This window comes from Ixodes scapularis, unplaced genomic scaffold (genome assembly GCF_016920785.2).
Source record: "Ixodes scapularis isolate PalLabHiFi unplaced genomic scaffold, ASM1692078v2 PGA_scaffold9__187_contigs__length_104089568, whole genome shotgun sequence".
Taxonomy (NCBI): Eukaryota; Metazoa; Arthropoda; class Arachnida; order Ixodida; family Ixodidae; genus Ixodes; species Ixodes scapularis.
Window position 1 is genome coordinate 67,791,587 of NW_024609884.1, and position 23,856 is coordinate 67,815,442.

At 45.0% G+C, this 23,856-nt stretch overlaps 1 protein-coding gene across 2 annotated transcripts in view; it reads left to right on the plus strand.

Moving 5' to 3' along the window:
- LOC115320180 (Kv channel-interacting protein 4) overlaps positions 1 to 23,856 on the plus strand; it is an 846,444-nt gene that overhangs the window by 719,067 nt on the left and 103,521 nt on the right. Inside the window, exon 1 of one of the 2 annotated variants that reach the window (XM_040502826.2) lies at positions 12,874 to 12,990. The exons of the other annotated variant lie outside the window; for it this stretch is intronic. Coding sequence (XP_040358760.1) covers positions 12,891 to 12,990 — 100 coding nt within the window. The 5' untranslated portion in view covers positions 12,874 to 12,890. Of the gene's footprint in view, positions 1 to 12,873; positions 12,991 to 23,856 lie in introns of those variants that run through there. 2 annotated transcript variants of the gene reach the window in all.

Consider the following 23,856-nt stretch of genomic DNA (forward strand, 5'->3'; position numbering starts at 1 on the left):
CGCCGCACCACATATTGCCTTGGCGAAGGAGTTCTTCCTGTTGTGATAGACTGTACAGTTTTACAAAGTCTTATCTTTAACGTGGAATGCGCTTTTGTGCAACGACAAAACGTACGTTCGCACGCCGCCACCAAGAATGTGCCCGCCGTTCACTACATTTGGGGGGTACCGAGAATTTTAGCGGGTTTTGTTGGCTCTGCTTACAAACGCTTTTGTACGTGTTCTATACGTACAATATATATATTTTTTTCAGGCGACACCAAAACAATCCGCAATTTTGTTCACTTCCCCTCCAGGGCGCTTTTCCGGCGATATGTGCTCGTAATATAACCCTACGTGTTATTCAAACAGCCCTGCCCGTGGATGTGGCGCCCGCGCTATTACACACGCGTGGCACGGAGGTTTTATTGCGCGAAAATAAATTGCCGGAAACTGAGCTTCCTTGGTGCCGGCAAGCACTGCGTGAGTCGCGGGCTTTTGGCGAGCATTCGGCTTTTGTTGACGCGGGTAGCGCATAAAAGGAAAAGCTGGGGTAGTAAAAGCAATCTGAGAACCCGAAACGAGCGTGCACACTCACTGCTTCCTGAGACTTCAATCGTATTTCGGTAGACGAAGGCTGCATCTCCTTTTTTTATTGTCATTTTACGCCACGTGAGTAGTTAAAGGGGTCATGAAACGATTTTTCTACTTCTTCCTCCTTAGCTTTAATCCTCAACTCAAATGCGAATTGTGAAATCACGTGGTCGTGACATTCCTTCGGCACCGGTGCGATGACTCCTAGGTTTCACCGTGCTTCCTATGCACACCATAGAACTTGTCATTCCCCAGTGACAATAAGTTCCCTCAGGGCACTTATTGGCCACGAACGCGAATCCAAATATTCGTCGACGGATTGATTGTTGACGAGCGCATACGCCCGAGTGACGCAGTCCTCGTGTCCAATGCGTGAGCTGGGCCCTGCTGACGTCAGTTTGGCGCCCGTGACGCGCTTTTGGTACGGCGGATGTATCATAGTGAAAAGGCGGAGAGCTTTCGAAGGCAAGAAGGTACAAAATAGTCCCCTATATATTCAAATGTTCGTACCGAAAAGCTGGCTTTGGACTTTCTAGCCTCTTTCTTTTGGCCAACTAAACGATATGCGATTAGTAAAGTCCCAATTTAAAATCATTCATCCCAACCCAAAATTCGTTTCATGGCCCCTTTAACATTACGCCCCCACCGGTGCCGATGTTAGGACGAGCAACGACGTCGAATACGGTGTACTTCTTTGTTATTGAAGCCAAATTCGGTGTCAGGATAAGCATTCAGTTAAAACTCCGCCTCCAACACGCGCCCGTTGCCTTGCGGTAGATCAAATATCACACCTTTGATAAGTTTTTTTTTATTAAAACCGTCCAGGAGTACTTCGTTCCAGGACAAAACTCTTGTAGTCCTAAATGTTCTCGTCATTTGGCAACACGTGGACGCCATTAACTATTGGGCCTCATACTCACCCAGAAAGGTCCCCACCATGGCTTGTGTGCGCCTTTATTAGGTGAGCAAAAAAATAAAGAACAGGGCTTATGATATTCGTCAAGGACCCAAGTGTTTGGTAAATAAACAGCAAAAACCGAAAACTTGTATAATCAGTAAGAAAAAAAAAAAGAGAGTTGTATTACACTAAAAAAAACGCCATTTTCTCTTGAATAAACACTACAAAACATCCCGTTACTGTAAAAAAAGAAAGCTCCTGTTACTCCCACATCCCAAACATTTTTTGGTGAATAAACAAGGTAAACAAAGTTATATTACTAAAAAAATGCAGAACTTTCCTCACTAAAAGAAATTATTTTAGGAAGGATTGTTTGATCGCAATTAGGGCTGGTTGAGATTAAAATTTGTAACCCGATTAATCGCCACCCTTTAATCGATTGATTAATCGATTAATCGTTTTTTTTTTTCATTGTGCATAATAGTCCAAAAAAGTAAATTTTAAGTTGTTCGCTTTTGCTGAACATGTGATAAACGGCACAATGTGCAATTTCGGAATTTAAATCAACCTTGAAATGTAGTTGAGAACCGCCAAAAGATACCCACACTCACAAATGATTACTTCAGCCGCGGAAGCAAAGAGGTTCGTTGATATTCTCCGGCAATAGCGAACACCCTCTAATGTTCACAATAGTTTCTGCTGCGCAAAAAGGACACTCGCAAGGCGTTGAATTGGCTGGGACACGTATAACCTTATCAAGTTATTTGGAGTTGCAAATTTTGTCCCTAAGTTTACTTTAGGTCAAACTTTCGCCTAAAGTTTACCTTAATAGTGGTATACTCGTCCACGTCAGTGTAGTGAGAGCGTTGAATGTTAACTGTTTTTGTTAGCCAAGATTTACCAATTAATCGGTAAAAAAAAATCGTGATTGAAGCATTAATTGATTAATAGTAGGTTAATCGATTATGTGCGCATTCCTATTCGCTATACATGGTATAGTACAATCTGGCTCGAATGAAATGTGAACAGCAGACAGCCTTGCCGTCGACACAGGCTGCGCCTCCTGGGGGCCATGGAAACTGCTAAATCCGCGGGTTGGAGAGTCGGGCGCTGCGATGGTGTGCGTCCTGGGCCCGTTTTCTCGAACGCGAACCGTGGTTTGAAGTTAACTATTGTCCCTAGAAGGGGGAATTCTAGGTCACGTGACTGGAAGAGCAGAGGCGCCGAGGGAGGAGCAGTACCTAGAAGCAAAATGGCCGCGGCGTCGCTTAATGAGGGCTAATAGTTCTGCTTGGTTCTGCTGAGCATTCATTTCGATCCGGCTGTTATATTAATGACGCACCATCAACCTATTAGCACGTCAAGCAAAGCGATAGTTCAGAGGGACTACTAAACTAACCAACGGCAGCATTCCGCGAACGCATCACTCTTCAGCAGTCCGGGATCCAAGACATATGACGGTACATAAGCCTTGCAAGTGTTTTTATGGTGAGTAAAAAAATGTTTTGCGAACGAGTGTTGGTATATATTTATAATAAGACGTTTAATTTGTTACACTATGCACGCCAACTCGTGAGCAGCGATTACTTTGCGGAGAAAGGGGGTTATCCTCAATAAAGTCTTCGTTCCGGGTGAACAGCTGAGACATTGTACTGTTTTTTTGTTCACGATGCGCCGACAGTATGCCGACAGCATCGAGGTTTCTACATATCCCCGGTGGCCAGCAATTCAACGGTGACGAGAAGCTTAGCTTCTCGTCACCGGTAGATCCGTTGGGCAAACGGAAGAGAGGGCAAACAGTTGAGATCAGCAGGAATCGCAGAAACGTGCGTCGCAAGGAACAAAAACGAGACTACAGCACCGGCGTTGCCAGACTGGAAGGAACACGGGAAAGGTATGCGTTGTTTATGGCGAAACATTTTGAAGGAAATGTTTCTTACATTTTCGAATATTCGTCGACAAACACTAGCATAGTATCTAAAATTTCTTCGTACCATCGGAAGCAAATAAATTGGTCTTCAAGTACAACATTACTATATTTTGACTTAAAATACCATACTAGATCGATGACAACCAGCGGAAAAAGAGGATAAACAAAATGACTGGCAATTGTTTCACCTATAGATGGCGCATCTTATTGCCCAATCAAAAAGAATTATTGTTGTTCTCTATCCAGCCGTTTATTACAGTACCTAGGTACTTTTCCCTTCCTAGGCACCGTGGTTTACCAAAATGGGTTTACCATCGCTTCGAGAAAACCGGCCCTGGTCCTACACCGATGTATTCGACCCTCGCCCAGCACAACCCAAGCTTCGACGCTGTGTCTGTGGTACGCTACAAATTCCGTCAGAGTCACTTTCGTTAACTCGAAGGAGCCGCGCGAGGAAGCTCGCCGCTTGCAGCAGGAGCAGGAAGCTTGCGTTGGAGCATAACCGCAGCGTCACGCTCCCTCCTAATTTGACCGTTTATTTGATTGTTGTGCATTTTTATTCCGCATTTTTTAATACGCACTATTTTGCAGGAGCCATATGCTCTTTCGGTTAGTCACGAGGACATCTGCGTGGTGTTGATAACTAACGTCAATCTAGCTCCATAGGTCTTCCGTGCACGAACGACCTACTAATTTCTATTTCACGCTTTTGACAAACGGGGTAATCATCTCATAGGCTCGCTGAACGTGATTTTGGCTGCCTTAAAATGTGGCTTTTCAATAACGACTTGTCAATAGGGAAACCGTTACCATGTTCCGCGTGCCGCACTACCGGAGCCTTTGAAGCATGCTTTCAAGCGCTCGCCCGGGTGATACCGCGACCACGATGCCCGCGCTTAAAGGTTAAAGGGGCGGTGCAATGATTTTAACACTGAACGAATGTGCAGCTTGTATTTTTTATATTGTTTACTTCGGCATAAGTAAGAGAAAAAGTGCCACCATACCCCAAAATACCTCTATTTCGCTGCGTAATCGTAAAATAAAAAACGCTTTTTTTTCCCAACCTGCTGCCACATGGTGGCCGCAAATGGAACCTGCGGTGTGACGTCATTCGGAGTGTTTTTTGTAAGTGATAGTGTTAGGCAATTGTAAGCTTGATTTAAGGTTAAATTTAAAAAAAAAATCTTGTTGTTTAGGCATGCAGAAACGCTTCAAAAGCCTAATATTGCCGCTTAAAGGGTATGAATTATTTGTGGCGCCATCTACCGCATGTCAACAAAACATGCCGTCGCCGTCATCCGTCGACGCCCGAGGCGCCTACGGCGGCTACACGAGCAACCCGGACGTTTTGTCTTTCCCTCGCTCGACGGAGTGCGTTGATCGTGGTCCGTAGTATCGTGGTGTCGTTATTGTTCCTGGTGTCTCGACCTCGACTTCGACTTCGACTGCCCGCCGCGTCGCAAGCATCTTGCGCTCGACGTCGCTCAGGCCGTCCGCCCATGCCGCCATGTTGGTCGGGAATCGGCGGGAGAGCGGGAGAGGCGGGAGAGCGGCGAGTCTGGCGAGCCGGCGAGCGCTAGGGAAACGGAAGCCAGAAGCACTAGGGGTGTCGCGAACTTTTGTCGAACCAGACTTTTTGGTCGAACTTTCGGGGTACGACTGGGTCGAACCGGTTCGACGAACCTTCGAACTTTTCACCAGATTCGACCGGTTCGACTTTGTGGACAGTGTGGCCAGACCTTGATACAAGCATGTCTAGGTTTGGAGAATTTCTTTTTTTATGCAAAGGGTTATTTTATTGTGTGAACAGCTCCAATTAAAAGAAACTAATTCAATTCACTGAAGAAGTTAATAACTTAAATTTTAGTACTGTATTGACTAAAATAGCCGATCAGTGCTGCACTTAATTCATCTCTTAGCCATTACCATCCAATCCGAAGCCAACTAGCCAGCCTGTCGCGCATGCGCACACGAGTCGAACCTCAATACAAGGTTCGACGAACTTTCCACTAAAAGTTCGAAAAAGTCGAACCTGGTCGAACTCGAACCGCGGCCGGTTCGCGACACCCCTAAGAAGCACCCAACCGGAAAGCGGAAACCAACGCCACTCCGAATGACGTCACAGGCGAAGCTGGTGCCGCTTCAAAGTTGAGTTGAGGGGTGCCAGAGATACCAATTTCTTTTATTTTTTTTTTTAATGAAAACTAGGGCAAGCAGGAAAGAATAGTTTTCGGTCCTTCGTTTTATATGTGGCCGGGATCAATTCCCGCAATTAATTAGCCAAAGTCCGCAAATTGTTGCACCGCCCCTGGCATGCTTCAAAGGCTGCGGTAGTGCGGTACGCGGAACACGGTAACGGTCTGCTTAAAGTGCCCTATGATAAGGTTAGTGTATTTCGTTAAAATATTTGGTGAATGCCGGAGCCGGTGTACCCGAATTTCGGCAATCCAAGCGCCACACGAGACACAAGAACTAAAGGGGACACAGGGCGATCGCTCGAAGCTGGTTTATAAAAAAGTCTGCCGAGAAATTGACTTCACTTAGGTGTATGCAACCCTCTTGAGTCCCCTCTTGTTCTTCTGTCCCGAATGTTGCACAGTTTCTGCTATACTGTCCACAAAAAAAAAAAAAAAAAAAAGAACCGGCGCAGGTTAGGAGGGAGCATGACGTTGCGGTCATGCTACACGAACTCGCGCGCAAGCAGCTTGCTCCTGCTTCGAGCGGCGAACTTCCTCGCATGGCTCGTGCCGAGCAAACGAAAGTGGCTGGGATGAAACTTCCAGCGCACCACCGGCGAGCGTCGACGCTTGGGTTGTGCTGTTCGATGCACACCCTGGCAACGCCCTACTCTCCAACCCGCAAAGATGTTTTTTTTTTTTATTGTTTTTTTTTTAAGTTTTTAAAGGCCTTAGGAGGCGCAGCTAGGAGCATCATGTGTCGAAGGCCACGTGCTCCGCTGCTCGCATTTACAACCCAGTAGTATATGAAATCTCAGCAGCCCTGTGCTAATCTACAGTACAGTCGCAGCGATAGCTGCGACACGTCACGGCGAAATCGGGTAGTTTAATTTCAAATCAAACAATCTTTTTTTTTTTCTTTTTTTTTTCTTTCTTTTTAAAAAGGGTTTGCCGGTTACATGACTGCCGTATCTTCCCTGTGTGTTTTGGAGCTCGAAAGACGTTAGAAGGGGGGATTTATCGTCGCGCTAATTGAAGAGTTAATTATAATCCAATCATTCCTATAGCCTCTAATAGAAATCAGCAGCAATGCTGAATTTTCACCATAATCTATCGAATGATTATTAAAGATTAATAAATTTATTTTAGTTAATTAGTTTACTACGGCTTTTCTAAAGGCGGTGAATTAAAGGGAAGATGGGGCACTTCTACATTTGAGAAAAAACGCTTGAATTGCGTTCATTTGGCCTTTAAAATAACAGATATCAAAATTATATTTCAATGCGACGCGCCGGAGAGCCACAAGAGCAATTTCAAAATAGGGCTGAAGCCCCGCCCCCCTAGCCTTGGGCAGCCAAAAGATCCGTCGCTGACGTCACGGACAGCGACTGTCTTTCGCGTTTTTCTCGCGTTTAACAATACTTACGCAGCAAATGGTTTGGGTATTCGGGTTTACGGGGTAAAAATACACTAGAATTCACTTCTAACTCATTTTTTCCAAGAAGCTCCGTAGCTTCCCTTTAAGATATAAAACTAATTACTGTGAAAATGTCAAAGAAATATTAAGTAGAAGTAATATTTGATCAGCCTCTATGTGCTTATGCGAGAAATGTCGCAGGCCCCGGCTAAGTCGAATTCAAAAATAAGGTTACCATATACAGGGTGTTTTTTTTTTTTTTTTAGCTGCACCAATTTTTTTTAAAAAAAGGGGGACGTGAGATAGAGTAATTTAAGCCCTGGGGAAGTGTTAATGGCCATGGCGGCCTCTAGAAAAAAGGTGAAATTAAATAATTAGTTAGCTCATTAACTAAAATGTTTTAACTAACTTTCTAATTTTTCACTTGAGAGCATATCATGTATTTAGAGAATTGAAGCTCGACCTCAATATGGTCTAGCCCTGCCATCAAAGTTTGATTGAAAAATTTGTAGTAGGTGCTACGGGGTCAAGAAATGTCACTTTGGTACACGGCGTCCAACCGAAACTAAGCGAGAAAGAGCGCCGGTAAAGTTTTCGCTTCACCCTTTCGGGCATGCGATTTGTTATTATCGCGGCCGGCTCCACTTGCTTAGGCGAAGCTGGCTGCGATAACGACGATCCACGGGAACCGGAAGAGCGGAGCGATTACTTTACCGGTGCTTTTTCTCGTTTAGTTTCGGTTTGACGCCGTGTACCAAAGTGACATTTCTTGACCTCGTAACACCTACTACAATTTTTTTAATCAAACTTTGATAACAGGGCTAGACCATATTGAGGTCGAGTTTCAATTCTCTAAATACATTATGTGCCCTCAAGTAAAAAATTAAAAGTTAGTTAAAACATTTTGTTAATTAGCTAACTAATTACCTAATTTCACATTTTTTCTAGAGGCCGCCATGGCCATTAACACTTCCCCAGGGCTTAAATTACTCTATCTCACGTTCCCTTTTTTTAAAAATTTGGTGCCGCTAAAAAAAAAAAAAAAAAAAAAAAACCCTGTATAGCGATCAGGTCAACGTGGCATGCAAGGGTGCGTGATTCGTTTGGCTGCTGCGTTGCTCTTATTTTTTGTGTTTGTATGTGTGTGTGTTCATTGTACCGCATATTCCCGCTGTTCTGTATATTTAGCTCTTGAATGGTGAGGTAAATACCAGCAGATCGCTGTAAAACTTTTCTTGAAACCTGAAAAAACGCTGCTTTTTCACGAACCAGAACAGAAACCCGCTCATTTATAAAAACTCTGTTACTTCTAAAAACAGAAACTGTGTTTGTTTGTTTTTTTCACAACTTCCAGAACGGGAATGCGCTTTTTTGTAATAAAAACTATGTTACTTCTATGAAGAGAAAGGGTTTTTCTGCGAGGCCGGGTAACAGAAATTAAGTAATTCTTCAGAAAGAACTAACAACGAAAAAGGTTATTTTTTAAACAAAGAATTACGAAAAAAAAAAACAGACGAAAACACATAAATTGTAATAAAAAAGCTTGCAAGCTTTTTTTACAGTGTATAGTTTCTTTTGGCTTAAAGAAAATGGGAAATCGAGTAGACGTTAATGTTTTCTTTTCTGCCCCTAAGAAGTTATCTAAGCTATAAAAAAATGTCAGGTCTTACAGTTGGAGGGTCTTTTGGAATGTTATAAGAAGCATCGAAATCGGTTTGTTGAATGCACAAAAAGGCGTTCATTCCATTCCGCTTTCCTGTGGTAAACAGTACATAGGGCAGACTGGCAGATGCCCGAACGATAGGTTGAGATAACACTGTTACAATGTAAACGGGCTGGTATCAGGACGCTTGGGCATTCATTGTCGTAACTGTGGGTGTGATGCAGATAAAAAAAAAAAGAAGAAGCTCAGTCATTAGAAGCTGCGATGCCCTGACTAGAGAAATCATCGAAGGGGGAGGATTGCGCGCCTAAAGGATAATTGGGTGAACGCCTCGTCTGTTTCCCCTTGCACGACAACTGAATTCGCCATAATGGTGCTGGAATCGAGTGGTGTCTCATTGGATGTGTGTGTACATTTTCTTGTTTGGTCGTCGTATATAGGTTTGCGCCTTTACGCTTGAACTTCAGTTGTAAGTGCAACGATTGTGTTTCTTCTCTTTTCTGGTCCGTCTGTTTGCGCTGTCTGTTTTAATCTAAATACGTGAGCCGGTACAAGAAAAAAAAATGGAGCGGTGACGTCAGAACCGGAAGCGGGAATCTACACATGTTCCGGCGCACGTATTAGAAATACGTGTTGTTTCGGAGCGCGCTTAAACGGTTATACCTGCCCCTGAGAACCCGTGGAAATGTTTCCGAAAGTCCAACACCGCAAGAAAAAGTCACAACTCTTGGAACGTGAGTCTCGCGGTCAGGCGGCGTGGTCAAAGGGCCTGCTTTGGCACGCCCAAGTGCCGCGTCTCGTGTGCCTTCGCACGCTTGAATACCGATCAAGAATCGACGCCGTGTGGACGATGCACCGAGAAAATACTTTAGCCCTTATCGATTCACAAATAACTTGTACTTTGCAACCCGTTACAAAAATTTGCATTTATCCTGTAAATTACTTCTTGGGGCGCTTCAAGGTAAAACCTAAAAAAAAAGACTCTTCTTTTATTTTAATTAAAGCAATACAGACATCAAAGCGAAAAATGTAACAAAGCAAAGCTGTTCGATCTCTTTTTCACTTTCGAATACAACCACCCCCGTGCCAATGCGGAGAAGTCGTCTGCTTCTTTTGCAAAGGTTGCGGTGACGTCAGAACGACGCCGAGCTCTGATTGGCTCTGATTGAAGGATAGTGGGTAGAGCTCAAAGCAAGCTGCCTTCGGGTCTACCCACTATCTTTATATCAGAGCCAATCAGAACTCGGCGTCGTTCTGACGTCACCGCAACCCCTGCAAAAGAAGCAGACGAACTTGCGCTCCGCATAGGTTTAGTAGTTTCTGAAGATAAGAAAATTGCTACAGGAAATGCTTCGGCTGCTATGATGTCCTCTCAAGTCTGACCGCAACCAACGCTACGATCCTCGGGAGCCAATCAAGCAGCACCAAAGGCGCATCGTCATGGCGCGCTCGTCGGCTTTTGGCGTTTGCTATCAGCTGCTGAACTAACCACGCATAAAACGAAACAAAAAAAAAGTAAAGATGTGCGGGATCACAGCACGCTTACTGTGCGCTATTGGTTTAGCCGCTGATGGTAAACGGGCAAAAACGACGAGCGCCATGATGATACACTTTTGACGCTCCATCGGAGCGTTGGCTGCGGTCGTACGTGACGTGAACTGTATAGAATTCATCGATCCATGCGTCAAAAAGCCAGCCAAGTTTTCCTCGAGCAGAACAAGATTGATCTTGCCGCGGCTGATGTTACGGGGTTAGATGAGGCGGCGGTTCCCTGCACTAACAACAATGACGGCGGTGGTGACAAAATCAGAAGGCGCGGGCGCCACTCCTGTCGCTTGCACGCGCTGATATCGGGGAGAAGCGCTGTCGTGCGTTGTTGGGTGGCGCACCATCGTTGATCGAGTGTGGCCGTATGGCAAACTTGGCTGATAAACTTGGCGCTCTTTCTTTCTCTCGAGCCAACATCGCTTCAAAGGGTCTGGGTCAATGGTCCCCATCAACGGACGATATTCATTCTCATTTTTCTTCATCAGCGGCACATGTATACGTTTGCTGAGGTGGCGATCGAGGTCGATGTAACAACGACCTGGCGAGGGCGAGTACCGAATTTCAAATGCTTTTATTCATTTTTTTTCTCCTTCTTACACCACGGGTGTGCGGGTCGCTCTCACGAGCGTGGAGCCGCGTGGTCATGAGCCCCCATGTGTCATTTTCTCTCGAAGTGGCGTGTTTCACTCGTCCTCGTACGCAGTCGTCTCTCGTTGCTCGAGTATTGAGACTTTGGCACGTTTTTTTTCGCTCGCTTCAATGAAACAGAAACACCGAAAGCGTCAAACGTCGCTCCTCTTTTTAGTTTTCTTCTTTTTTTGCTTGCTGGCTTTATGCCAGAGAGCTTGACGTGTTGCTTAAAGGCAGCGATTGACGATCATTATGAAGTGATCGCTTTTGGTTCGCTTTTCGCTTTTGTGGGTGTATTGTCCTCAGCCCAGCACGCGCGTGATCGTCGCTTCGGAAAGCGAGCAAACACGCGCCGCACGCATGAACATTGAAAATGGAACCAGCCAGGAGCATACTGACTAACTGCTCGTCGCTTTCATGCGGAGAAAAAAAACTTCCACATAAGAAAGTCACAAATGGCGAGGAAGAGTGCAAGAAGAGAGGACAAGACCCTGGTGAGAGAGGGAGGCAGTGTTCATTAAAGGGAAACTGAAAAGGTTCTGCATATGAGTAAAAACACTTAAATCGCCTTCATTTGGCCTCCAGGATCAGGAATATCAACGGTGCTCCCTCTGTTGGAAGCTGTGGAATTCCTGTACTATGGCGGACGCGAGTGCCAGCTGCCGGCGTTCGATTGCGCCCCCGCTGCACGAGCCTTCGAGCAGCGGGAGCGCGAGTCAAAGCTACCCGCTCACTCTACTTGCGCGTTCCGCGGTGACGGTTGTACATTGTACATTGTACATTGGATAAGATTTTCTTTCAATCGGTACGTGACCTTTGAAAGGGGTCTATTTGGTGCATGAAGTCTGCAGAAAATCATTTTCAAAGTTACCGCTGGGTCATAAAATTAGTTTTCGGAATCTCCGCTCTCGCGCATCTTCAGCGCCTATCATAGATATATGTGGAGCGCAAATTCGTCTGGTTCTTTTTTTTTTTTGCCGGCGTTTTTTGACGTTAGAACGCCGAGCTCTGATTGGTTCTGAATGAAGGATAGTGGGTAGGCCTCAAGGCAGCTTACTTTGAGGCCTACCCACTATCCTTCTATCGGAGCCAATCAAAGCTTGACATTCTGACGTCACACAACGCCGGCAAAAAAAAAGTAGACGAACTTGCGTTACGCATACACGCGCACTCTTGGTATTTTTAAACAGATCAGAAAAAGACGTCATGACTGGTGTCAGTGCGGGGGAATATACCTGGCAGGCTTGCAATTGCACGCGCTGTCCACATGAGGGACAGGCGCTTGGCAACCGAAAGATCCTTTTTATGACGTAACGACTGATTGAAGGTTTTTCGTGTTTTGTCGCGTTTAGTTACATCTTCGGGAAAAACAAACGTGATGTTCAGATTCAAGGGTTAAAAATACCTTAGGATTCACCTCTAACTCGTTTTTCTCAAGAACCTTATAAGCTTCCCGTGATATACGAACCGGTCGAGCCGGCACGAGCGTCCATCCGAACAGCCCCACAATTCCTCTCGTTGCAAGGTCTCCTGGGGTTTTCCGGAAAGATATAATAATTCGGACAAAACTAATTAAAACAAAAAAAAAAACTTACGGGCGTGTTACCCGTGTATCCCTGCTGAAAATTATCTGATGTTTGCTTATAAAGACAAATATAAACGGATGGTGATTTTGTTGAACATGAACTTCGGACGTGCAGCTGGTGTATGCTATAGGTTAGAGGTAGACCTAATCTGACACCAACTAGCGCAGAGATGTGAAGGCAGGTGTCGACAATGTGTGTAGCAAAGACCGACGCATGACTATAGGCGTACCGATGCCAATGTCGACGCTCCGCGAGGACAACAGAGCTTTCTTTGTGACTCGGGACACAGCGTGCTCCCAAGCCCCTCGGCACACACACGCTGCCAGTTCGGTACGGCAAACGACGGGCCTTTGCACTTGGCAGCGCCCAAGAATCCGCGCCCCCTTTCCTCGCTTCAGCCCCCAAAATAGAGCACCAGCGAGCAGGGGCTCCGAGCCGTGGTCCCAGTCCGCGCTCCGGCGTGCCACCATGCAGAGCTTGGGCTCCAGCGGGGGCAATTCTTCGGGCAGCGCGGTGCGGAAGCTAAATGTGCGCAGGGCAATCTCGGCAACAGGCTCGCAGTCACCCAGTGAGTAGCGGCCGCCACTATTGATGCTTCGGTGTGTTATGCAAACAGCGAGAGGGTCCGCTTGATGGCACGCTCCGCCGGCGGTCTCCCTTTGTGCACGGAACCCAAATCATTGTGTCGATATTGTAACGGACCTCCCATACGAGCCCCTCTCGGAGTCACGAAATGGAAATGTTTGTCTGTTTTCGTTTGTACTGATCGTGAGTCCCACTCGTCATCCAGAACAGGATGCGACGTAGCCGTGGCAAACAATGTCGCTTCTGGCATTCCTGCGCTCCTTGAGGAGTGCAGAATTGCAGAGGCCAACTGACACATCGCCGTCACAGTTGCAAGAGGCGTTGACGTCACGCAAACAGTAAGGTTGCTACCAGACGCCAGGCTGGCAGCGCTTTGCCAGCAAGAATTTCAAGACGAAAACAAGTCCAACTTCTACGTGGAGAAATGATAGAACCAAGTCACTGAATATGGCATCCCGCGTCACTTCCCTACTGTTTCTGTGCGCCTATATGTGTAGGGCATCTTTTTCCGATACGCTATATACATGGTGTTTTTTTTATTATTATTTGCTTTACAGTTTTGTTTATAGATGCCGTGGAAAGCTACACTTATGTCTGTGCAGGTGAGTTAAACGGTCAGGCAGGGGAGGGGGGGGGGCATAATATGAAGGTTAATTGTCACGATAAGTTTGATGATTAATTAAAACTTGTTAATTAATTTCTAAATACGGATGGTTTTAATTAGAAACTTGCTGAGCGTCATTGAAAACAACTAAATCAGTAAATATTAGAACAAACTGGAGCGCGTGAGAAGTGCGATGCTGCGGTAAAGGTATCACTTGTGTAACGGACTCAAGGCTGGCTGTGCGAAGACGCGTATGACTAGCGCGCGGTGGTATTATCATTCGCGTTTTCCTACTGTCAGCCTTGTGCCTGTTGTACGAGTGATAACTTTAGTGCAACACCGCGTTTCCCACGCACGCGCTCCAAATCTTCCTAAGACCAACGGATTTAGTGGTTTTCGATGAAGCTCAGCAAGTTTCCATTTGGAACCATATGTTTATTTTAATCAAATAAACGTTAACTAACAAATATTAATTAATTGTCCGACTTACATTGGCGATTTGACCCCTCTGGAGCTCTGAATTCGGAAACGTTTACTTCCTATCGCGGGTTCTTCATGATGCAACAACCTTTCTATGTTTGACTTCCCGCGTTCCTGTGCTCTCTTGCTCGAAGTTGACGTTGTTCACATTTCACGCGACTGACTTTTACACTATCATCCCTGGACTAAAAATACTGTTGCTTTTCCCCCCCGTTGGCTACATGAGGGTGGAGAGAAACCGGTCGTGTCAAAGCCCTAATATCTTATATACTTTTTTTTTAAGATTGGAAGTCAGAAGTGTAATCTAGTAACATACGTTGCTGGGCTAGTTGGTGCATAATTAGGTAGATATAAAATAACGCTGAAGAGACAACGGCAAACGTTTAGACAGATTGTACTTAATTGAAGTTAAACTTGGAGGTTTTACGTGCCAAACAAACGAAGGGCAACCGGTACGCCCCTGCGGAGGTCTGAGGATTAACTTCGACCACTTGGGATTTTTTTTTTTTTTATTGCGATACCGATAGCTCAGCTACACGGCGTCTTCTCCCTCCACAATGAACCTCCGTCAGATTGCAAGCACCTTTGCTGAAATACCTATTCGGAAAAGCTTGTGAAGAAAGTCAATTAAAAGGTCAATTTCAGCATTCTGGTTGGCGCATTTGCATGGACCTCACGTCTCCTGGTTTACAGGAAGAGAGAGGGCAGTAAGTGGGGGAGGCGGTAGGTAAACACGCCTCAGCAGGGTGCCGAACCGGAACCAAACCGAACCGAAAACCGGAGCCGGAACCGAACCGTTATTTGTAGCCGAACCGAAAGCGAACCGAACCGAAATCTTCGTCGCCATCTTGGAACTGAAACGTAACTGAACCGGAAAAAAAACAATAACGGTAGCAGGTTAAAAACGGTTCCCAATATTTTTTTGTTTTGTTTATGATCTCAAAATTAATATTTGAGAATTAAAAATTGGCAGCTGTATTTCTCTGTATTATAAAATCGTCATTTACAGAATTGCATTGTATGATAAATTATGGGTCTTCGTGGTGCTTTTGTTTTAGCATTATGATTAATCATGTGTAACCTGCTCAGGTGATGTCATGATGTCAAGACATGCTGTCAAGTAATGTCACGTCACGTGGCCCCGTGGCGTCACGTCACGTGACTCACTGATTGAAGTCAATTTAAATCGAGAACGTCACTAGATTTATTAGCGTTGCTAACACCGTGACATCACTGACATCACGACCTGGCGCCGCAAGTACAGTGACACCGTAACATACTTGATTGTCATGAGCCCGAGTCGAGTGTTCGAGTCCATGACAATCAGCATCGTCAAGCATTCGGGTAATGGCTCGTGTTCAATCAAAGGTGAGAATAGCCAAACTCTAACAATGTCTGAAGTTCAGCCCATGCTCCATGCTTTGCCAACCCCAGCGCATGACTATGATAAACACTGACGGTATATTATTAGCGTCAAATCACGTGACCGCTTGTTGTTCCAATCACGAATTAAGGTGCAGAAAGCTGTTTCTTTCCTTCATTTTTTTCCGCGGCTGCCACTGCGCGGAGAGGAAGACTAATGGGTGTTTTTGCAAGTTATCAACGTCGACGATTAGTTTTTAACGGTATTTACTGAAAGTATTAGAATCTTTGCACGTCCTAATTTGCATGTACACATCATTGAGGCCTCCCAACATGTTCTGTTATTGCTGAACTGCCTCAGAAAGTTGTTCCCAAAAATAGAAGCATTAAAAGGGCTAAATTTGACCTATTAATCCGATTACATAACAATACAAATCTATACGGGAGGGGTACTTGAAAATAAAGATCCTAGTGGCCTCAAAGGGAGAGCCGAACGTTGGCAGCCACTCTGTCTCACAGGAGTGTCGTTCTCCAGCTCTCCCCCAAGCTTGGATCACCTCCGCATTTTGTTTAAACTTCACAACTTTTGGGTTCAAAATGAAAGCCATGGAGGATTACTGTTAACATGTGACACAAATATAATTGTCGAATTAACCGCCCTTACCAGAGGAGGCAGTCCCTCAGAAATAAAACATACACTCTAAAGAAGCAACAAAAAAAGAAGAAGAAAAAAAAAAAAAAAACGGGGGGGGGGGGGGGGGGGGGGGGGGGGGAGGCGGTTAGTTTTAAAAACACTGTGTTGCAAAGGTTCCTGTGTCTCGCATCTTCGGCGCACAATAGAAAGCGTGGCCCCAAGAACTACTCTGTTTGCAGAAACACACTTGCCAGAAAGCGCGTTTTTGTGCTGCCAGACGCTCGCGCCGTGCCTTACGACGCTAAAGTCACTGGATCCTCGAAAAGTAGCGCCATTTCCTTCCCTACCTGCTAGCCGGACACAAACAGATACTAACATACAGACGACCAGAATTTCGCAAGGCAATTGGCTAATCTGTCTACGTTGCCATGGAAATCACCATCTCGCTCCATTCAAATCTTCGAAGCTTCGAGAATGTCGTACTAAACCAGTCGCGCCAAGATCACCACGGAGCATCATCGTACTGGAAGCGTTCCTCACCAATATAAGCGTCTTTGGCACTGTGTATGCAATCAACTTATCAACCGTGCCCATCTCCACGGATCTCTTACAATTATATTGTTCTTGCGTGTTTTAAAACAGTAAACTTATTTTTCAGTGCCTCCAAGCACCGACACAGGCTGCGGTGGTGGTACGAAGATGTACGCTTGTTTCGCCGGTGTGTGGGAAACAGAATCTCGGTATACAGGAAACGTCCCCGTAAAGCTACCTGTCACCAGCGATATTAGATCGGCTCACCAAGGACGGAGGGGTCAAGGATAAATTGCTCATTTCACTGACCAACATGGCGACCATACGGGGAGCTTGGCACTACTTTCCCACGATCCATTGACTTAACACGACGCTGCACCAAGCAAGAATAAGTTGTCTATCAAATACATGCCTTGCACTAAGCACGAACCTTCTGCAGTAGGAATTTTGCACTACCGGATTTTTTTTTTCTCGGCACGAACAAATCCACATGGCTGCCAGCATGTAGTGCGATGACGTCACGTTCAAACCATGTTAAACAGTTCAGTTTGCTAGTGAAATGCGATGTTCGCAACACTAAAAGTAGATGTCTATAAGTTGTGAAGTTGTGCAGTATACTATACTGGGCAGTCTCGTGATGACAAATGGCAGCATAATAAAATGCTAGAGCGCGTGACTGATAAAGCACAAAGTTGTAAAGTGAGGGCCCAAAACAAATACGCATAAAACCGAATATAACATTAGCTTCCCGGTGCATTATTTAGCCAAGTTTCGAGTTCGTGCAAGCTGATGCCCAAATGTAGTTTATGTTAAGATCATAAGAATCTTCGTGTATCCTTCGCACTATTTATGTGTAATTAGGAATATCATTACATCTCTATGTATTTCCTTTTGCAGTAAGGAATCGTGTACCGAACTCATTTGAAGAACGCCATTTATTATCTATGTCCTTCTTCACATTTTTTTTTTAAATTTTCCTTTAAAATTTTCATGTGAACACAAAGTTCTTTTCGACATACCCCGCGATCCGGCGTTCCAGTGCCAAACAGCAAAAAAGAAGTAGCACGTTTCCGCAGATCGGCTCAGCTGCTGGCATACTTTTGAGTATCGTCCTCCCTTGTTGGTCTTAAGTGGTTCTCTGAACTTCATGCAGTCAATCATTTTGATGTTGATAAAAATATATTTAAATACTGACTGAAGATTTCCCATCATAAATGAAGGGCTGATCACCTTAACGATACACATCATAAGTAAATGCACCCCCAAATTATCTGAAAGATGTGCAAATCGTTTCTTTCGTTTTTATCCTCAATAGGCACGGGAATAAGTGATTTGGAAGCGTCTTAAACAATTTTTTTTAACATGAAGCTAATTTAAGAAATTGTGTAGCAGACACATATATTACTTCTCAAGCATATAAATGTCTGCTATTTCCTCTTTTATGCGATGAACATCAATGTTATATGCGTATGTGGGTTGGACAAAAACAAAACAGGGGCGCGTCGCGGAACTATGACGATCACGCACGCAGACAGTCAGGAAGTGACCAATTAAGTAGCTGCCATGTCGAGTACAGCATGACACATGCTTCGTTCTATTCAACAAAAATATTAAATTAGTAAAATTTATGCTTATTTGCAAATTGAATTGACCAGCGTCTTGTCGAGAACAAACCTCAACAGCCAGGCTATATCAATTTGTCATGCATGAGAAAATGTTCACTTGGATACGTGTTATTTTAGGCCGGATTCGATCTGAGCACGAAGGTACGTATAGATTAGAGTGAACAATTATGATCACTCTTTTCTGCATGCTTCTTTATCTGCGTCAGGGTGCTGAGTGTAAACAATGTTGGCTAGAAAAACAACTGTTGTGAATGCCGCTTAGTGTTTCTTTAAAAGGTATAGAAAGGGCTTGTCCTAAAACTTCCGTGAAATTTTAAAAATATTTTTGCTTTTAGCTCATTGGCGTCGTCATCATACACAGGGTGCGGTCGTAAGGACTAACAAATTGGGCACGGCTTGCAATATATAAATTCCAAACATACATACCTAAAATTGCGTACGCGAACGTACTTTCGCAAGAAGTGTCGTCTATTTTATTGGAACTCAGGTCAGAGTTTGCGTTCACCAAGTCACCCAGGAACGAGCTCATAAGCCAGTGTGCAGATGACAAACTGGATGGAATAGAACATAAAAAATGCACGGCCTCTTATTTCGCTTTATTTTGAATATTTCATTACCTCAGAATTGATCCCTAAAAAAATAGACATACAACTTCTTGCGAAACTACGTTCGCGTGCCCAGTTTAAGGTATGTACGTTTGGAATTCAAATTTTAGCAGGCGTGCCAAATGTGTTGGGGCTTACGGCTCCACCCTGTCTATTATGAAACGTATTTTGTAAGCTACATTTCACGATATACAGGAAGTTCCCGGGAAAAGAGAACCGTGTTTGTCGGCCGGGTTAAATAAACTATGCATCGTAGAAAGCTCAAACTTCGTGAGAATGTGAAGCTAGCAGTTGGGATAGAACGTAAACGTCGGAGAGGATGACGTTGCCTGGAATAAAAGGTAATTAAGAAAAACGAAAATTTCTATGAGCCGACGTTCTCCTAAGCCAGTGGCGTACCAACTTGTTTTTGAGTCGGGGGGGGGGGGGGGGGGGGCAAACCAGACCCCCCCCCCCCCTCAGGGTCGGGGGTCGGTTGGTATCCCTCGAGCGCCGCCGGCCGGTGTTTGCCGTGCTCAGTGGCGGCTGTTTCAGGGGGGGGGGGGGGGGGGGGGGGGGGGAGGGGAGGGGAGGGGGCAAAACACCTGCCTTGCCCCTTACTCTAAAAACTGGGGAGGGGGGGGGGGGGAGGCGGCCCCCTTGCCCCCCCCCCCCCTTCCGGTTGTACGCCCATGTCCTAAGCTTAATATCCTCAAAACAAGAAATATTATTGTGAACGCGCCTGGGATTTATATCAGTGAAAAACACATGTCAGCAAGAAAGACATTATCATTGAAATTGAAGCTACAGGCGCCCACAATGTCACAACAAACCGTCGTTTACTTGCTCTGATGTCTCTATCACGAAATTTCACTATGCTAAATTATTGTTCTCTTTTTTTTTTAATGTTCGCAAACGAACTTTTTCATTTGTAACAAAAGTTATTTTAAAGGTAAGGAGTAATTTTTCCCAAATTACTGCTTGGAAGTATTTCATTACATTACAAAATAACAGCGTAGGATATTCATTACGTTACTCATGACCACATAAAGTTATTTGATTACTGTAATTTCATTACAGTAATATGATTACTGCCATCTCTGCGGCTTAAAGGGGGCATTCACTTAGTAGCTGAAAGAGATGTTTCACGGGCAGGGAAATCGCTTTTCTGCCAACGTGAATGCGGTCAAAGTCACGATTTGCGGAAGGCGCTGTGTATGGTTAACTAAGCCGTGGTGCGTTCGAAAACAAGAGAACGGTGGGAATAACGTGCGTAAATAAGTGACAATGTCGTACGCGGTTATACTGTCAATAGGGCTAGGCACTTGATCGATTAACCACCGATTAATCGATTAAAGCTTTAATCGCGATTTATTTTTTAAACCGGATAATCGGTTAAATTTTGATAAACAATAAAAAGTAAAAATGCAACACTTTCACCACTCAGACATGGACGGGTACACCTGTATGAAGGCAAACTTAATGTGAAATTTTAACATAAAGTAAACTGTAGGGGCGAGATGTCTAACTCCAAACAAAAGGAGAAGGTCATACGTTTTCTAGCCTCTTCAACGCCGTGCAAGTGTCCGTTTAGCGCAGTAGAGACCGTTGTGAACAACCAAAAGGGTGCGCTGTTGCCAGAAAATATCAACGAACCTCTTTGCTTCTGCGGATGAAGTAATAATTTGTGAGTGTGGGTGTCTTGGCTCTTATCAACTACACTTCCAGGTCGATTTAACATCCGAAGTAAGACACTGCGGCGTTTATCACATATTCAGCAAAGTCACACAAAATGTAATTTTGACGTTTTAAAAACTATTATGCATGGGAATGAACGAAAATGATTAATCGAATAATTAATCGATTAAAGGGTGGCGATTAATCGGGTTCATATTTTTAATCTACGCCCAGCCCCATACATCGTCGGCGGAAGAAAAAAATATATTGGCCGTTTTGTTGTGCCGAGTGACTCTGGCGAATCCACATAGCGACATCGGTGACGCGGAGCACTCGGTGTTCCGAAGTCAACACTTTCTGACCGATGGTCCTGCATTATTTTTACGGTTAGTCTTATACGTTAAGAGCTCATGAATTTGGCATCGACGAGAGGGCCATAGAATGCACATTCGAAATTGAAGCGCGCGTAGAGCTCCATCCAACCATCCGGAGTTCAATTTAATTTTAATAAATAACTCTAACGCGGATTTGCTCTAAGAAAGGGGCTGAACAGCCTGATGTAGTTTAATACATGTGACGCACTAGTACTGGCGTGTAGATCCCGGATCAATTAAGTACGAACATCAAAAAGAAAAAGCTATAACGGTCGCAGGTAGGTTTTGTGGGCTCGGCTACAAGCCGACTGTCCAATAAAAACTTGGCGCTCCAATCGACGCTGTGAAGGTGGTTGGTCAGCGAAGCTGTGGTATCACCTGCAATGATTGCCTCCTGCACCATACGAAATGCCGCCGCCGGTCGCAGCACGCCGCCACTGCTCGTATTGCCGTTTCTTTTCCCTTTGCCGCCCCTATAGTATTCACGCTGCTCCTCGGGAGTCCTCCTAACTATGCGTGGCCTATTCATCGCGGTGCTGCAGCAACAAGGAAATCAGTTGCTATACTCCATTTGATCTTACGTTTAAGCGCAGCGGATGTTACGAGCCACCGGAGCCAATCGGAGGCCGTGTGAGTGTCACGTGACCTTAGAGAGGGGGCACAGCGAAGCGCGGAAAGCGTATCACGGGCCACGTCCACAGAACGGGATTGGCTAAGATAGCTCGTAGCATCCGCTTCGTCTTGACCTAAGGTGAAACGGGCTCTTCTTTTATATATGAAAGGCTAGTGACGTCACTCCCCAAGTGGCAAGCTGCCGTCGCCGCGGCAGCAGGCGCCGTTGTCATCCATTATGCGGTTCGCACTTCACACGAGGGCTTCGTTTGGCGTCAACACCTTTCGAAGCAGCTGCAAACCTAATCCTTACCGGAACGCGTGGGAGGGTGTTCCTATTGGTCACACGCGCCTTATCGTTCGTCATGTTGTTTTGATGCTTGTTTTGTAGTTTAGTTTATTGAAACAGATACTGAGCTGTATGCTGTATGCCTGATTTCAAAGGTGATATGCTGTTTTGCCTTCAATTGTTCGCCGGGAGTTTTTTGCTTACAACGACGACACGAATATTTCCTTGGCTGGTAGAGGTATACAGCTTCGCAGTAAAACTCCGGCTATAACATAAAGCAAATTTGCCTAGCAGCACATTGGTCGTTCTGTCTGTTTTTCTTTAATGCGAATATTCGAAGCTGTAAATATACGTACATACGTGCTTCCTTTCCGTCATATCTCAAACATGTTCAGCCCTTCTCCGGAGCCCACTCGCTCTCGAGGACCGGACAACGGGGCATTGCAGACGACAGTTACATTGGTCAGTGTACGAGAGGAGCTTCTTTTCATATCAGCGTTACAACATGACTATCCGCATTTCGATCGATTGTACCATAATCGCTTAATTTGTCTTGTTAAACTCTTTAAAGGGACACTGAGACGATATTTATGCTCGCCAAGGTTTTTATTTGCACATGATATAGGAGAGCCAAACTACCCAGAACACAATTTGCGGCTCGAATTCGTTTTCTTTCCTCCCGTAAACCGCCGATCGAGAACTGGCCGGTTTGAGTCGCGCTCACTCTCTTCTTCGTGGTCACGTGCCGTTTTCTATGGTTTCGACACAACCATCAAATATAATCAAAGTCATGGGTCATCGAAGGCACGCACACAATATTAAAAATATCAAAGTAATATGATACTAATTTTTTTTATTTTTTTTTTTTTTGCGGGGGGGGGGGGGGGGGTTTAAAAAGCCGCATATACGTTGAATGAAGAAAAAATAAGTTGCACAGCCACGTGACTTCCGCCAACTTTTTCCTCTATATTTCTGCTTCCTCCCCAGTCCAGTTTCGATTTCGGTTGCGAGCAGTTGCGTTTTTTGACTTTAGAAAGAATATACGTGATGCTGTAGTTTCAGAACTAACTATTATTTCATGCAAAATTTAAGAGTGATTTTCCGAAAATTTCATTGGGAAAATGGGGCCCCTTTTCGCCTGTTTTTGGCAACTGGCGCCAATCGGCTCCATGTATTCGAGAGCTCCGTTGGCCCCCATTTTCCAGTTGAAAATTTCAGGAAATAACTTATAATTTTTAATAAGATGACAGTCAGTTTTGTAACTTTGGCGTCTGGTTCGGACCGCTAGCGCTACATTTTGGCGGTGAATGAGCGTTCGGTGATGCGTAGATTCCTTTTTCGGTAAAAAAAACATAAAAATCATTTCTTTTTTTTTTCTTTTTTTTTTTTTGGGGGGGGGGGGGGGGGGGAGGACACCCTGTATGTGTAAACCGGCCTTAATTGTCACGGAGAAAGACGCAGCGGAACACGAGAATTTTGTGGCGGGCGAACAAAGGAGCTCTTCAATTCTAGAAACGCCTTCACTCAAAAATCCGGTCGGCCCTTTCTTCGAATCGCTTTTCCTTTCCGCCAAAGCTCTGCCCGTCGCTACCCTTTTCTTTTGGACGCGTCGCAACGCACATTCTTGCGAGAGACGTTCCCTGGGTCCCGGCATTTCCAACCACCTTGTGGCCATACCGGAAGCTATAGACTATTTTTGTTCCCCTCTTTTTCTTCTTGTCTGTTCCTTCTGAGTATGTTTTTATTTAGCCTCCTCCAACTGAAACGAGAAGTTGACAGTTTTCCTTTACACCCGGCTTGTTGTAGCGCGAAATGATTCGTCGCTGGCGGCCTGCCTTTACTGGGTGGACGCCTTGCCCAGCGATGGTAGCAACACCGACGTGAATTCCTATGCTTCCGAGCTCAGCCCGGGTACATGTAAACGACTGCATACGGTGTTACATATTTGTTGACGGTTTTTTGCGCGACGCAGCGCTCGAATTTGTGCCCCGGCAGAGAGCTCGTTTTGCGGGTGTTCATTTGCCACACGCTGCACGACCTTGCTCCACATTCAACTATTATACCCCGTTTCATACTT